At 33.4% G+C, this 15,489-nt stretch overlaps 2 protein-coding genes across 2 annotated transcripts; one reads left to right on the forward strand and one right to left on the reverse strand.

The window, feature by feature from the left end:
* Positions 1–67: 67 nt before the first annotated feature.
* Positions 68–3,617, forward strand: LOC120200728 (mitogen-activated protein kinase homolog MMK1-like). Its single transcript, XM_039201493.1, has 6 exons — positions 68–339; positions 454–583; positions 1,521–1,658; positions 2,195–2,527; positions 2,685–2,865; positions 3,341–3,617. Exons 1-6 carry the CDS (start codon positions 89–91, stop codon positions 3,520–3,522), a joined length of 1,215 nt encoding a protein of 404 aa, XP_039057424.1. The 5' UTR covers positions 68–88; the 3' UTR covers positions 3,523–3,617.
* A 3,684-nt stretch (positions 3,618–7,301) lies between these two features.
* Positions 7,302–10,086, reverse strand: LOC120200729 (protein FAM133-like). The gene is made up of 5 exons (XM_039201494.1): positions 9,820–10,086; positions 8,860–8,961; positions 8,068–8,209; positions 7,923–7,969; positions 7,302–7,644 (listed from the first exon to the last, which is right to left on the reverse strand). Exons 1-5 carry the CDS (start codon positions 9,904–9,906, stop codon positions 7,426–7,428), a joined length of 597 nt encoding a protein of 198 aa, XP_039057425.1. The 5' UTR covers positions 9,907–10,086; the 3' UTR covers positions 7,302–7,425.
* Between the last annotated feature and the right edge of the window lie 5,403 nt (positions 10,087–15,489).

Genomic DNA, 15,489 nt, shown 5'->3' on the forward strand with positions numbered 1-15,489 from the left:
CCTCTTAATTTAAAAACCTTTCCCTCGCCGAAGAAGAGAAAAAGAAAAGAAACAGATCAATTTGACCAATAAAATTTGAAGTAAAAGAATGGAAGAGGAAGGTCCACCTCAGCCGGCGGAAACCGAGATGTCCGAGGCAGCTCCACCGCCGCAACAACCTGACCAACAATACCACCAGAAAAATCGACTGCAGATGCCTTACGTTATTGAAATTCCGGCCAATGCTACCTATGGCGGCAGGTTTATTCAGTATAACATCTCTGGCAACATCTTTCAGGTCACTGCTAAATATAAAGCCCCTATCGTGCCTATCGGTAAACGCGACCACAGAATCTTTTGGTAATTCTTGTTCTTCTTTTGATTGTGTTTCTTTTAATTCCGCTCTTACTTGATTGATTTGCGTTCCCTAAAGCTTTGCCATCATGTTGATTCTTTTCAATTATTTGGGTTTAGTTCTGCGTTTAATTCCGAGGCAAATGAAACCGTGGCATTAAAGAAGATACCGAATGCGTTTGATAACGGATTTGATGCAAGGAGAACTCTTCGTGAGATCAAGCTGCTTCGCCACTTGGGCCATGAAAACGTCAGTGAGTAGAATCTTATTTTCTTTTTCTGGTTTCCTTTAACTTGCTTTTTGTGCAGTTCATTTGTTATTAATAAATTTCTTTAAGTTTTTTTATTTTCTTTGTTGCTGTTCTAATGTTGTTGTTATGGCTGTGCTATTGGTGTGTTCAAACTCCTTTTAAACTTTTTTGCTATATTTGGGGAATCAGAACCTTATTTCCTCTCCACTTTGAATTGTTAATGTGCTTGAGTACAAGAATGGACATAAGATTTTATTTCGTGGATGCGAAATTAGATCATCAATAAAAATATTTAAAAAAATACTTTAACTACGTGAGAATTTAAAATTTTCAGAGAGAACAATAACACCCCCAACAAGCGGGGTGGAAAAGAGTCAAAGCAACATAGGAGTATTTGCTCACTGCTTACCAATCATAGAACAGAACTCAAGAATCTAACAAGGTGACAGTTATTATTTTGTGTGCAAGTGGATTCCAATTCTTTGCACAAACATAATTAATACATTTCTATAATTACCAAAAACATTGCATGTTATGCTACATTGGTAAAGACCAGCATTTAGGAACCTTCCTCAAGCGAAGAACAGAAGTTCTTTTTCTATGTAACTATGTCTGTGTTTATTTTTCTTTTGTAGATGGCTAATGAAAACAGTTTCATTCCATCTTACAATGGTTGCACTTTCTGTATTTGGTTGTTAAGATCGATGAAATATATTGTTGATTTGTGTTTTGTAATGCATCACTAGTGTTTGTTTAAACCTCATCTTACCATGTAAAACCCTTGACATTATTTGGTTATAACCTGTTATATGTTTATGTGAATTCTTTTCTCTAGTTGTGAATAGACAAACTCAGAGTGAGAGGGAGAGAGCTAGGAAGAATGATGTTCCTTTTTGTTATCATTATGTGTTGGTCTCATTTGTGCATTTAATGCAGGTTGTTGCAATCAGGGATATAATCCTACCACCCCAGTGGGAATGCTTTAATGATGTTTACATTGTATATGAGCTGATGGATACTAACCTGCGTCATATGCTCCGTTCTAATCGGGAATTTACAGAAGAGCATTATCAGGTTGGAATATAAACTCGTGGCTAGTTTTTATAATAGTCATATTCCTTTAGTTACTAGCTAACGTTTTAATGGTACGGCTATTTCCATTTGACTAGGTAATTTAGATTCTTAATTTTCCTCCCTCCTATCCAAGTCGTTAGCCAGTACAGAACTCTGCTTCTTTCTAGTCACTCTATCTTCTTACTTCATTGAATTGGTAATAGCAGTTGCTATTAATGCAATCATTACCCTTCTATTGTACTTGACAAATATGCTATAGAGAGCTTTCTTTAAGCCTCTAATTGTTAAAAAGTTAAAACTTGACATTATTTCTTCATAGAAAGCATCGAAGTAGAAGTTAATGGTAATAAAAGTAACTCCATATTGAACAGTCTTAATTTAAAACTTGCCGAAAATATTGTTTCATTGCCTTTTGTTTTCAGAACAAAACCCCAACAACTAGAAGTATCTTAGTTAATTATAACCCCCACTGATTTTTATGGGGTTGCCATTTGAGCCTTAAAATCAATTTAACCACCTTTCTTTATGCTTTGCAGTATTTCCTCTATCAAATCTTACGTGGCCTGAAGTATATACACTCTGCAAATGTTCTGCACAGGGACTTGAAACCCAGCAACCTTCTACTGAAAGATAATTGTGACTTGAAAATATGTGATTTTGGAGTGGCTTGTCTCACCTCTGAAACTTATTTTCAGACAGAATATGTTGCTGCTGGATCGTACAGTTCACCTGAAATTTTGCTAAATTCTTCACATTCTACTGCTGCCATTGATATATGGTCAGTGGGTTGCATTGTCATGGAATTGATGATTCGGAAGCCATTATTTCCTGAAAGGGATCCTTTGCATCAGCTGCAATTGCTTTTGGAGGTAAATTGTTTTTATCCTGCAACCAATATAAATTATGTAAAACACAAACAAATATGTTGCTAAATAGGGTGCCATAAGCATTTCAGGAAAAAGAAACGGTAAACTACAAAAATGCTTGTAATATTTCACTGTGTACACTAAGCTCTTTGCCTTGCAGCTAATTGGCACTCCATCAGAAGCTGAAATGGATTTTTTGAATGAAATTGTTAAGAGATACATTCGGAAATTTCCTTTTTATCCCCGTCAATCTTTCGCCGAAAAATTCCCCAAAGTCCATTCTTTAGCTATTGATCTTGTTGAAAAGATGTTGAGATTTGATCCCAGACAAAGGATTACTGGTGAGTTTGTAGCAAAAGAAAGCTCATTTCTCTCATTTTTGTTCTTTTCCTCTCTTAATAGGAGTGAATATTCAATCGAGTTAAGTAAAACACTTTTGAGTTAGTCGAGTTGATGAATCATATTTTATAACTCAAATTTTATTTGAAATTTTTTCAAGTCGAGTCGATTTTCTGTAACCATATACAATATACATATATATTTCTTCATATGCAATATACATATATATTTCTTCATATGCAATATACATATATCATGCAGAATTGAAGGACTTGGTTTGAACTTAAAAACCAATGCACTAATTATTAAAATTTTTGAGTCATTTAAGTTATTCGAGTCCTATTTTATAACATAAACTTTATTTGAGATTTTTTTAGTCGAGTCGAGTTTATATAATTACGATTATGTTAGTTAGCATGTTTCAATGCCATTGTTCAGAGTTGGAACCCATTTAACTCTACTTCCTATTTGTTCCAGTTGAAGAAGCCCTTGCTCACCCCTATCTAACAACCCTGCACGACATAAGCGATGAGCCTGTTTGTATGATCCCCTTTAACTACGACTTCGACTTCGATCTGCGTGCATTAACACGGGAGCAAATGAAGGAGCTGATATACCAGGAGGCACTTGCATTCAACCCAGAATTTCACCAGCAGTAAACAGTCATTTACTTGATATGCCATTTATTTACAGTGGCTTTGAACCAGTGTTGTAAAATGCTTGTATTTGTAGGGATCGGTGATTGATTTTTTCCTGTACATAGGTTCCATCCACAACAGGATGGGCTCTTGAGCTTGAGATAAGGGCAGAATTGCATGAAACTGAAACTCTTGTATTAGTGTTTGTACAGGCTGTCTTGGTTTTTCTCTATTAGTTTTGGAAAGAATATCATTTTTGTTTTTTGTGCTTTGAAAACATTATCTCGAATTTTAAAATTAATTCATCATTTACCTCTTTCAATTCATCAAAATTATAACCAATTGAAATAAAAGCAATTGGTTCTGATTTGCGCTCATGATTACGAGTTGAGCAGCTTAAACTCCATTCCGTCAAAGCGTTATAAAAATTTGATTCGAGTTGATTCAACTCGAACTTAAGCTTGACTCAATACCATAACAAGTTAAGTCAAACAAAGTTAGCTTAAAAAATTATTTCATTAAAAAAATTATTAATTTACTAATAGATAAAAAAAATATAAATTGCTAATCTATTAATTACTAATTTATAGCAAGAGTCAAGTAAAATTTTAACGAGCAACGAGTTTAATCAATCAACAATTTTTTTAACAAACATGATTCGAACACTATTCAACTCGCGATCGACTCACTTGATAAGCACCCCTGGTTAGGGTTGCATAGAAGTCGGATTTCAATCCGATCCGGATCGGTTTTTATCCGATCCGGTTTTTGCCCATAGAAAAAAAACCGGTTTATAAAATAACCGGTTCGGTTTCTAACCGGTTTGGAGGGCCGGATATCCTAACCGGTGTAACCGGTTTCGGTTTTAAAAAAACCGATTTTTTTAAAAAACCGGTTATAAAAAACCGATTTTAATATTATTAAAATTGCATCGTCATCAATTGCAACAAAGTTTACGATGATTGAAATACTTAAATACTTTCAAGTTTGATAAATTCAAATACTTAAAAACTTCCAAGTTCGATAAATTCAAATACTTAAAAACTTCAAGTTCGATAATTGAAACAAAGTTTACGATAATTGAAATAAAGTTTAAAAATAAACTACATTGCCATCTCTTCTTCATCATCTTCGCCTTCTTCGTTTGGAGGGGATATTCTAAGTTCGACTTCTTCAATGTGTAAGTTTGCTTTTAAATCGGCATCAATTGCATCTTCTAGGGTGGTGATATGTTGCTTACGAGCCGTTCCATCCAAATAATCCTTTAAACAAATGCATACTTCCACCGACTCAGGACTTAGTCTTGATCTCCGTTGCGATATAACCTTGCCACTAACAGAAAAAGCGGATTCCGAAGCTACCGTAGAAGCTTGGACGGTTAGTAAATCACGGGCCATGGCGGCTAGAATCGGAAATTGTGCTTCCTTTTCTTTCCACCAAGCCAAAATATCCAAACTTTCAAACTCTTCAAATGTCATTTTTGATAGAAAATCGCATGACATATAATTTCTCAACTCGCTACTTGGGGTGGTAGTACGTGATCGTTTGGATTGGGAATTTACAAGAGTGTTAAAAAGATTCAAATTTATGTTACTTGGACGTCTACTAGATGATTCCGCATTCATTCTCATTTGATCGTGTATTACACTACTTGATCCGTATTTAGTTAAATAAATTGCAAACATGTCTCGAAAACATTTGTTAAAATAATTTATTTGGTTTTGGACAAAGTTGGGTTCATCATCGGTTAGATTAAAAGCAAACGCAATTTGTTCAATTAGTGTTTCAACCCCGCCAACATTTAACGTTGGGTTTAAAGCGGCGGCACAAGTAAAAATGGGGGAATCTCCTTAAAATATTTTAAAAGTTTTTCCTTCATTGCAAAGCCAATTTCTTGAAAAACTTCGGTTTCAAATTCAAAGTCATTTAGTCGGGTAGCCAACAAAAATATTTGATTAAGAACCAACGGGCTAGAAGGGTAATAAACACCGGATAAAAAAGTTGTTGCATTTTTAAAAACCCCAAGCAAATCAGTTATTTTGGCTATAGTTTCCCAACTCGAATCCGGATAAATGTTTGGGCATGACCTCTCTCGAAAAGCCGATCATGAAATGTTTGCAATGTTTCCCTTTGCCTTAAGGCAGTATGCATCATCATCCAAGTTGAGTTCCAACGAGTTGGACAATCCAAATTAGGACCCAATGTTTTTTTATTAACGGACTTACAAAATCGTTTATAATCATTTAGTCTTTTGTTGTTGTTACAAAGAACCGATTTTATCATTGTTTTAAATTCTAATCTAATCGGCTCAATAACCTCCAAACCGGCTTGTACAGATAAATTAATTATGTGTGCAACGCAACGGGTATGAAAAAACGCACCGTCTAAAATCGGTGAAAGTAATATTTTCAATCTTGGAACCGCGTTTGTATTATTCGATGCATTATCAAAGGATATAGAAAAAACTTTATTTTCTAATTTATAAAGACAAATTACCCTTTTTAAAAGTGTAAATAAATTAGCACCGGTATGCGTCTCACCGAATAATTCAAACGCGATTGTTCTTTTCATCATTTGCCAATTATCTTGATCTAACCAATGTGACGTAACGGCTAAAAAAGAATTTCCGGTATTATGAGGGGAACTCCAAACGTCATATGTAAGCGACACACCATAACGGTGTTCTTGGAATCCTAAAATCATTTTTTCCCTCGCCGTATGCCATATTTTTATAGCATCTCTTCTAAGGGTAGTACGACTTACTTGAGTATAACGTGGTTGCATTAGTTGTTGAATTGTTGTCGTGAAATCTTCATCATCGAAGTGGTCGAACGACAATGCTTTTGTAATCACGAACTTTGTAAACGCTTATCGTAATTTTTCGTTGTCGTAAACAAAAACACCACCTTGCGGTGTAAGAATCGATTGACTAGGATTCGATCTTGAGCGAAGTGCCTTGCATGATTTTGTCAAATGGTTCTTCAACGTTGTGTTTCCTTCCGATGCAAGCAACTTTAGATAAAATTTACAACGCGCCCCCCTCGAGCCATTTGACATCTCACATAAATCGTAGTGATCCCAAATATCTTTGTTTCGAGTGTGTTCGATCACTCTCACGACTTCAAGGTTTCCCTCGACGGAAGATTCAGCCGTGTTACTCATGATGAACAAAAAATTACAAAAATAAGATTTGAGAGATGTTTAGGTGTTGTGTAATAAGATTTGAGAAAGTTATAATCAACCAAATACATCCCCAACCTATTTATAAATGTTTAGAGTGGTAAAATGGTAATTTTTTTAAAGAAAAAAAGGTCAAAAACGATCACAAAATCCCCTCCAACGACAATATTAACGGCTAGTTTTTTAAACACAGACCGATTTTTTTTTTCGGATAAAAACCGGTTTTTTAACCGATTTTTTTCAAACCGGTTTTTTATCCGGTAAAAAACCCGGTCTAGGTTTTTTTTCCAAACCGGTTAAAATAACCAGTTTAAAAAAATCCGATCCGGTTAAAAAAAAAACCGATTTTTCCCAAATCCGATTTCAGATATTTTTCTCGTAAAATCGGATATTCAGATTTTTTGTGTACCCTACCCCTGGTCATGATCGGTCTAAGTCTAATCAAAGTCCAAATAATTCAATTTATTTTCCTTGATATATGCTCAAGTTTTCAGCAACTAAAAATGTTTTTTTAATGCAAACAGGCATACAGAACATCATTACAACAAGCCTTCAATTCAGAAAAAATACTATATCCATCAATGACTACAAACTAGGAATGAAGCAGAAAACAAAAGCCAAAGAAAAAAAAAGGAATTAAACATCATTACAAGCCTTTAATTCAGAAAATATGGGAGAAAAATCATTTTCTACTGCAGAAATTAAGTATCAGTTACACAATTTGGTATCTTTTAACATACCATTTTAACTCTTCACACTCCCAAAAAATCTTGAAAGTGGCACTGGACCTTCACCATCTTCATTGTCAGTGCTTGAGTTCCTATTTCTTGATTTGTGTTTCTTTTTCTTCTCTCTCCTAGACTTAGACTTCGATTTTCGTGATTCTCTCTCTTCGTCTTCACTACTGGAAGATTCTGAGGATGAACTTGATGAGCTAGAGTCGGAAGACCTCCGTCTTGAACGCTTCATATAGTCAAAGGTTTAATGAGAACACTTCGGTTAACATTGATTGTAATAACAATAATGATAAAAGGGATGATACAGTTTGATTCTATAGCTTCAGCAATTTCATCCGTATTTGATTTCTAATCTAATTACAGATAGCAGGAGAACTGAACTAAAAATAGATTGCATACCAAAAATGAAAATAGTTGCAAATAGTTTGCAACTTCATTGTTTCATTTTCAGTTCATGTACAAAACAAAAAAATTAGTCATAAAGTTGTTAGAAACCACAAGTACCTTTCTCTTTTTGCTGCTGCGCTTCTTTGCATCTTTTTTTTTTCGATCTGCAATGAATTCAATACACTTAGAAAGCAAGAAGAATATACAGTAACTAAAGCACGGGCATGAGAAGACCAGCCTATTTAAGGCCTTTTACACATACCCTTTTTATGGCTAGATTTACTCCTGGAGTGGTTTCTACCATGCGCAAGCTTGCTTGCCCTTTCAGCATCTAGCTGAGCTCTATATTCCCGCATCATTCGATCTGTATCTGCTTCTAATTCCCCCTTTCTCAATGCATCTTCCTATCATATCAACAAATACAGAAACCAACATTGAAACCCACCTTATGAGTCGTGTTGTTAGCACAGTCAAATAGACAACCAGGCTAGTCTGAAGAATATAATATCTTTATGGTTATCATATTTAGCAAATGAACAGATAACTTAGAATCTTCGACAAAGAAACTCCTTAGTGCCTAGATGATAAGCCTCAATTGCATAAAGCTCACTACTGATGTTTGAAACTAGTATCAATATGGCATGGTTGTTATTGACACATAATGCTCAACTGCGGTATTTTGGTCAACCAATTCACCCAAAAGGTATCAAGTTTCTCTCCAATGCACACTAAATTGATAAAGTGCGAGAAAAAAAGTTTATTTCCCTATCTGTAATAACATTAATGGCATATTTACATTCAACTAATAAATCAGAAGGCAGGTAAGTTTTGTGGATCATTTAAAAGAGATTTAGTCATATGAATATGAATAACTAAGTAGACATGTTTATCAGAAAACGGATTTCTTAATGATTTTCTTCCAATACATAGCTTGTATAATAATTAATAACAGAAACATGTGATTCGTTATGCATCTTTATCGGATTGGATACGGATACTTAAGCTACTTTTGTAACAAGTAAAGATGATAGAAAAAAGTGGGTCTCTAGCTTACTTTTTGTTTCTTTTTAAACTCTTCCCACGTAACCGTATGAGAAGTTTTAAGACCGGCCAAACGAGCAGCATGCCACTCTGGTGAATGAAAAGAACCATCCACCTGCGGTTCTCCTCATCAGAAATGCTCCAGAAAACAAAAAATAATTAAGAATACAAAATATCCACAATCTTATGGAAAAAAGAGAGAGCAATGTTTCCATCAAAACTTGATATGCAGACAATGTTCTTAAGTTCCTCAACCAATTATTTAAAGCTGGAAAACGTCGAGCTACAAAAGAACTTAATTGATATAGACCAAAAATACTCGAAAAAGTTTGAAGGATTGCATACTTCAAGAAACATAACATTTAGTACACTGATTACCTAGAAATAAGAAAAATAGTGATGAATTCAAAACCATAATCTCCCAGTATAGAATAACTCATCAAATCGAGATTACACTGAAGTAAAACAGATAACATATTCCCTTATTAGCATATATCTATGCTATTACACCCTGTTTTTATCTAAGAACTAAATTAAATCAGTATTTTAATGTTATTATACCCTGAATGCGACCCATTCAGGCTTTCCAAGAATGTATTTTTAGATCATAACAACTATACATCAACATATCAAACTCCAGAATACTTTAGTGAGAGATAAGTATCAATGCTTCATTAAATCACTTCTAACATCCAACACTGAATCAACTACATACAAATTTTACCTATCCATCCAACAACTATGACTAACAATTTGATACAAGATAAGTCAACAAGATTTTAGAAGACCCCAAAAGTAAATTTGCAAACTTAGGAAGCCCAAAGAAACACAACTACAAATATAAACGAAATGGAAATAAATCAACAAATACAAAGCACCCAAACGAAAAAAAAGTGCAAGTCACTATCGAGAAGCAATTTTTTTTCACATAAATCAAATATATAGAATTGTCTGAACATGGAAGGGTACAAACCATGCCATCCTCGATCTCTTCAACGCCAGCTGAGGAAGCGCCAAGCCTGGATCTTTGCATAGCCTTGTAGGCTTGGTTTTTCCCCATTTTCAGAAATACACAGATCCAGAAAAATCGAAATTAGAGGGGGGGGGAAGAAATTTGCTCTCTGGTTTTAAGATATTAAGGGTAAAATACCCATATTGAAGTATGAAAGAATAAAGGGATTTGTGTTCAGCAAATAAGGGTTTGGGAGAAAGCGGGAGGGGGATCTCAATTCTTTTTCATTCGACGCCAAATAATTATTAGATTTTGTTCTTAAAAAATATATATATATAAAATTAGGTTTTTAATAATTTATCTGAAGGCAAAGCACACAAATGTAAGAATAAATAAGCGATTTTTTCGAAAAATCATCTTATAATCATTATTTTTTTGTCAGGTACCGTTTTGATTTTATTTTTTAATTTAACATCATTTGTAAAATGATTCAGTTCTTGCATCGCGCCTTATGTTGATCTGGCGTCACGTGAGGTAAGGTGTGCTTCCTGTAACGCGCCTTGTGAAATGTGTAAAAAATTCGGATACTAATTTTATAAATATTTTAAAAATGATGTCTAATATGTAATTAAATTTTATTACGATGATATTTAAGTAAACGTCAATTTTATTTATTTATTTTTTGTGTGTGAAAAAAACTTTCTACAAATTTTAATTTTTGCATAAAATTACACAATACGTTTAATCTAGTATAAGAAAACTTTGAGGGTAAATATTTTAAAATATGAATAATTTTATAAAAAAATTATAATTAGTATTTCTTTTCCAAAATGATGATGATGATGATAATAAATATTTTATAATTTAAAAAATTATAAATTTCATATATTTTTGAAAAAATTATTGACTTTTAAAATTAATTGTTTAAAAATATAAAAAATATTAAAACAATTTTTTAATTACAATTGACTTTTGCAATAAAAGTCATTCTACTTTTGATTTTTCTGTGTGCACGTGGGCAACTATATTCAACAGAAAAGAATTGAAAAAGAAATGAGCTCATAAGCGGAAGAAAATGATGAGACAAAATAATTTTTGTGAAGATTGAGCAGAAAAAATCAACTCTTTGATCGGATGTTTATTCGTGGTACAATTTAGTTGATATTTAGACAGCAGTTAGGCAATTTTGAGTTATTGACTTTAGGCCTTGAGAATAGAGTATTTTAAAATTAATTGTTTAAAAATATAAAAAATATTAAAATAAACTTTTAATTACAATTTAATGATCAAATTAATTATTATTTATTAATTATTTTTTTAACAACAGTTAATAATGTTTATTCATTTTTGATAAAATTAAAATTTAATATTTTTTAATATTTTTTAAAATTAATATTAGAAATAATATTTTAAATAATGATGTGATATTTTTTAGCTTTACATTCTATTTGTATTGAATTTTATTCATTTTTAATTCATTTTTATTTATTTTTTAAAAAAATAATAATTCATTTAATCTTTCAATTGTAATTAAAAGTTTATTTTAATATTTTATAATTTTAAACAATTAATTTTAAAAGTCAATAAATATTATTAGTTGTTGTTAAAAATAATATCACATAAAAAATAAATAGATAAAGTTGGTGTTTTTACACAAATATTACCCTAATAGAAATTAATTATATATTAGCTACCATTTTAAAAATATTTACAAAACTAGCACCTAAGTTTTTTACATATTTGACAAGGTGCGTTGCAGGGGCACGCCTTACCCCTCGTAGCGTAAGGCGCAGTGCATGGGCCGCGCCTTCCTGCAAAGGGTGTTAGATCGAAAAATAAAGTCTGAATGGTGCCTGACAGGGAATAAAAGCTTTTTAGGATGATTTTTTCAAGAAAATTGCCAAAAAAAATAAGGGATGAGCGACTTCATTGGTTAGCAAATTATTAAACCTTTTTGTTTAGGTCATCAATTTTTTTGGGTAAAGTACATAAATAGTCCTCTGAAGATTGGATGTTGCTTTATTGAGTCCTTTGGTTATAAAAAGTTACAAAATTGTCCTTTAACTATAGAGTGATGCTTTGTTGAGTCCACCGATTATTAAAAGTTATAAAATTATCATCTGACTATTTATATGTTCCAAACTCATCTTTTTTCGTTAAAAGATTGACGATAACTTGAGCTGTACATTAACTTGTTGACTGAGATATGCTAAAATTTAATCCTAGAATCTCAAACAACTATCATATTCATATTTCAGTTAGTAGGTTATCATCCAGTTCAAAAAGTTATCAATTTTTAACAAAAAAATGATGAGTTTGGAACATATTAATAGTCGGATGATCATTTTGTAATTTTTAATAGTCGAGAGACTCAACAAAGCAATGTTCTATAGTCATAGGATCATTTTATAATTTTTAATAGTCAAAGAACTCAACAAAACATACCTATAGTCATTGAATCATTTGTGTATTTTACCTAAAAAATTTACAACTCCAATAATCAATATTATATATTTTTTCTACTTTACTATCCATTAAAAACTTAGTGGCAATGTTGATGTCATTTTTTTCTTATTTATTTTTATATCATTTTTCATTCAAATCAGCATGTCCCGTGAAAAGAACGAGTTAACTCAATCAGTCATTTAAAAAGTTAACTCGTGTAAATATTTAAAGAGATAAAACCCTAATTTATTTCTCAATTGGTCATTTGACCCATGAATTCCTTTCATGCTCTTTTAAACCAAAAATAGGCTCTAAGTGAATCATATTATGCTCTACATGTTTCCACCAAGTTATATTACACATTTCATCGCATTAAACATGTCCAAACACACATAATCGTAAATTTTATAATTTAACCTCTTTAGTCTCTAAACACGTACACAAATATTTTTTTTGAAAAGGGTAATTTTGTATGTCTTTATTAAATCATACAAAATACAAGTGCAACGCACGAACCTCATTAAAAAAACTCCCTATATCCTAATTGGAGGAAAAAGAGTGCACCATGGTCATAAAACTATAACAAGGCCAGTCAGTCAATCTTGCCACACACAATAAATATCCAAAACAGGGTACTCGATCCAAAAACTATAACTGGAAATTGAGGACAACCAGCAGGATAACAGGAGCTCTTTCTCCACATGGTGAGCTTGAGAGCGCAAAACCAAAAATGAATCAACGACTTCAGAAGCTCACAACAACTACAACTCAACTGGAAATAGCCTACATCTAATAGGACTGACGGCTAAACCACAATACTGCAACTAAGAAGAACATCCACAAGATACACAACAATACAATACAGAGACACCCAAAAATAAAACCTATCGCTCAGATTCCGCTTTACAAAATTTACCAACCACTACTCTAATCCCAAGCACCAAATCAATACAGCTGAAGGAAACTTTCGACCCACAACAGCATAGCGGAACAAACCAGAAAGCAAAACAAGATCCATACCCCTCTACTACTGATAAAAAACAATGAAACACCAAAATCTCAACAGCAAATCGCCAAAAACTTGGTACAATCAGAGAATCAACAGTTTAGTCTCACACAAAAACAATGAAAATCAAGGAATATAAAACCAACATAAAAAACATACTCAAATACAAATACTGAACATAAAACACCCAACGGAACTAGCTCAAAACCCCAGAGACCCTAGAATAAAGACCAAAAGCAGTACTTACTATCTAAAGGATATGAACACATCCAGATTCCTTACAAAATCGTTTACCGAGACACATAAATTAGGCTGGACCCAACTGCACCAACAACAGATCTTTGATATTGCACTTTCAAACAGCTCCTCTTCAGTCAACCTTCTTATATTGAACAAAATATCGTTCCTGCAGAGCTAAAAATTCTTAAAAAAACCAAATAAAACCATATTCCATAAAATTTTGCAATGAGTGGACACCAGAATGCAATCCCATGCTATGATGAGAGACTGAACACTTCCTGAGCACACAAAATGATAATTCCACAAGCCAAACCACCTAGCCCAAACTCTCCCAACTACCTCATAATGACATAGGAGATGATTAACAGTTTCATTTTCCTTTAAGCACAACACACATAACACATATCCTAAATTCTGTAAGCCTGGTTTTTCCAGTTTTGCAAAGACGGGTAGTCTACTTAGAATAACTCTGTAAACAAAAAACTGAACTTTTGGAGGGACTAAATTCTTCCATACTAGCTCCTAGAAATCATCACAGTCACCCTTGTTGAGCATAACAAAAGTATAAAAAGCCTGTGGGGAGAAAAACTCATTCGAAGAACCCTCCCAAAGGAGACAATCCACATTTGAATCATTCTAGGCCGCATCACTGATGGTACGATATAAATCATCCCAGAGAGCTTGTTTTGAGGAAAACAAATGGTTGTCCCTTTTTCCCATATATATGGGGTAAGGGGAGGTAAGATAGTAGGCTACCCCCAATACCAGGTTGAGAGCAGCTTCCGTAAGAGATCCGAATTATGAAATGTCCTCCGTGGGACTCGATCCCACGACCTCAAGGTTAAGCACCTTGTGCTCTACCAATTGAGCTGGATGGTCATTTCTTGTTTTGAGGAAAACAACATGTGCTTAATTTCTACAAGCCATACCCAACGATCATTTACCTTATGACCAAACTCATATACCTTCCCATCTTTCTTGATAGCCAATATAAAAATTATGGGAAAAGCTAATTTCAACGAGGGGAAACAGGTCCAAGGGTCATTCCAGAAATCGGTAGCTTCCCCGTTACCAATAGGAATTTTGAGCTTCTTTGTAAAACTATTGTCATTATATAGCGATTGTACAATATTTTTCCAAACCCAAGAGGTTTTCTTATATACCCTCTGATAAGGAAACAACGAATCAGCCTCGTATCCATACTTTGCATTTAGCATTTTTTCCACTAACCTTCTCGCTCTATGCCAAATATCCAGATCCATTTATTAAGGAGAGCTATATTTTTTAGTCATAAATCTGTAATGCCAAGGCTACCCTGTTTGACGAGTCTTGCATATGCTCTCACATTTCACCCAATGTGGGCCTGCTACCGTTTAGCCCCCAAAGGAACTTAAAAATGATTTTGTTCAACTTTGTATCTGGCATTTGAAACAGATATAGGTAGTATATTAACAAATTTGCTAAGACAAACTTGATCAAGATAACACGACCCCCATACCAAAGTAAAATGCCTTTCCAACTTTCTAAACGAGCACTGAATTTCTCCTCAATAGGCTTTCATATCTTGGGTGAATTCCTCGAATATCCCAAGGGCATACCGAGGTGATAAAAGTCAAGCCAACAATTGTTGAAAATTAAAGAAACTTTCGATGGATGGGCTGGCAAAACTTTCAGTGCAGCATTTGTTGATTTTTCAACAATGGTAAAATCTCATTTTTAGCCATTGTAATTTAGGGTATTTACAAATTAGTCATTAAGCTTCAACTATAAATACCCTAGCTCATTTAGCTTCAAAACCATCCCAAATCATTCTAGGTTTCTCCCAATACTAGAGAATTTAGAGAGTTTCTTGAGAGTTGTTTTTTCCTTTTTATCAAGAGAGAATTATCATTGTTTTCTCCTTGGTAGATCGAGAGAAGTTGTAATTCCTATTTTCTCATAGTGAAATTCTTCTATCGTTGCCTGTGGTTTTTACCCTATATTATTTAGGAGTTTTCCAC

The sequence above is a fragment of the Hibiscus syriacus genome, unplaced genomic scaffold (assembly GCF_006381635.1).
Source record: "Hibiscus syriacus cultivar Baekdansim isolate YM2019G1 unplaced genomic scaffold, ASM638163v2 tig00006507_pilon, whole genome shotgun sequence".
Classification (NCBI taxonomy): Eukaryota; Viridiplantae; Streptophyta; class Magnoliopsida; order Malvales; family Malvaceae; genus Hibiscus; species Hibiscus syriacus.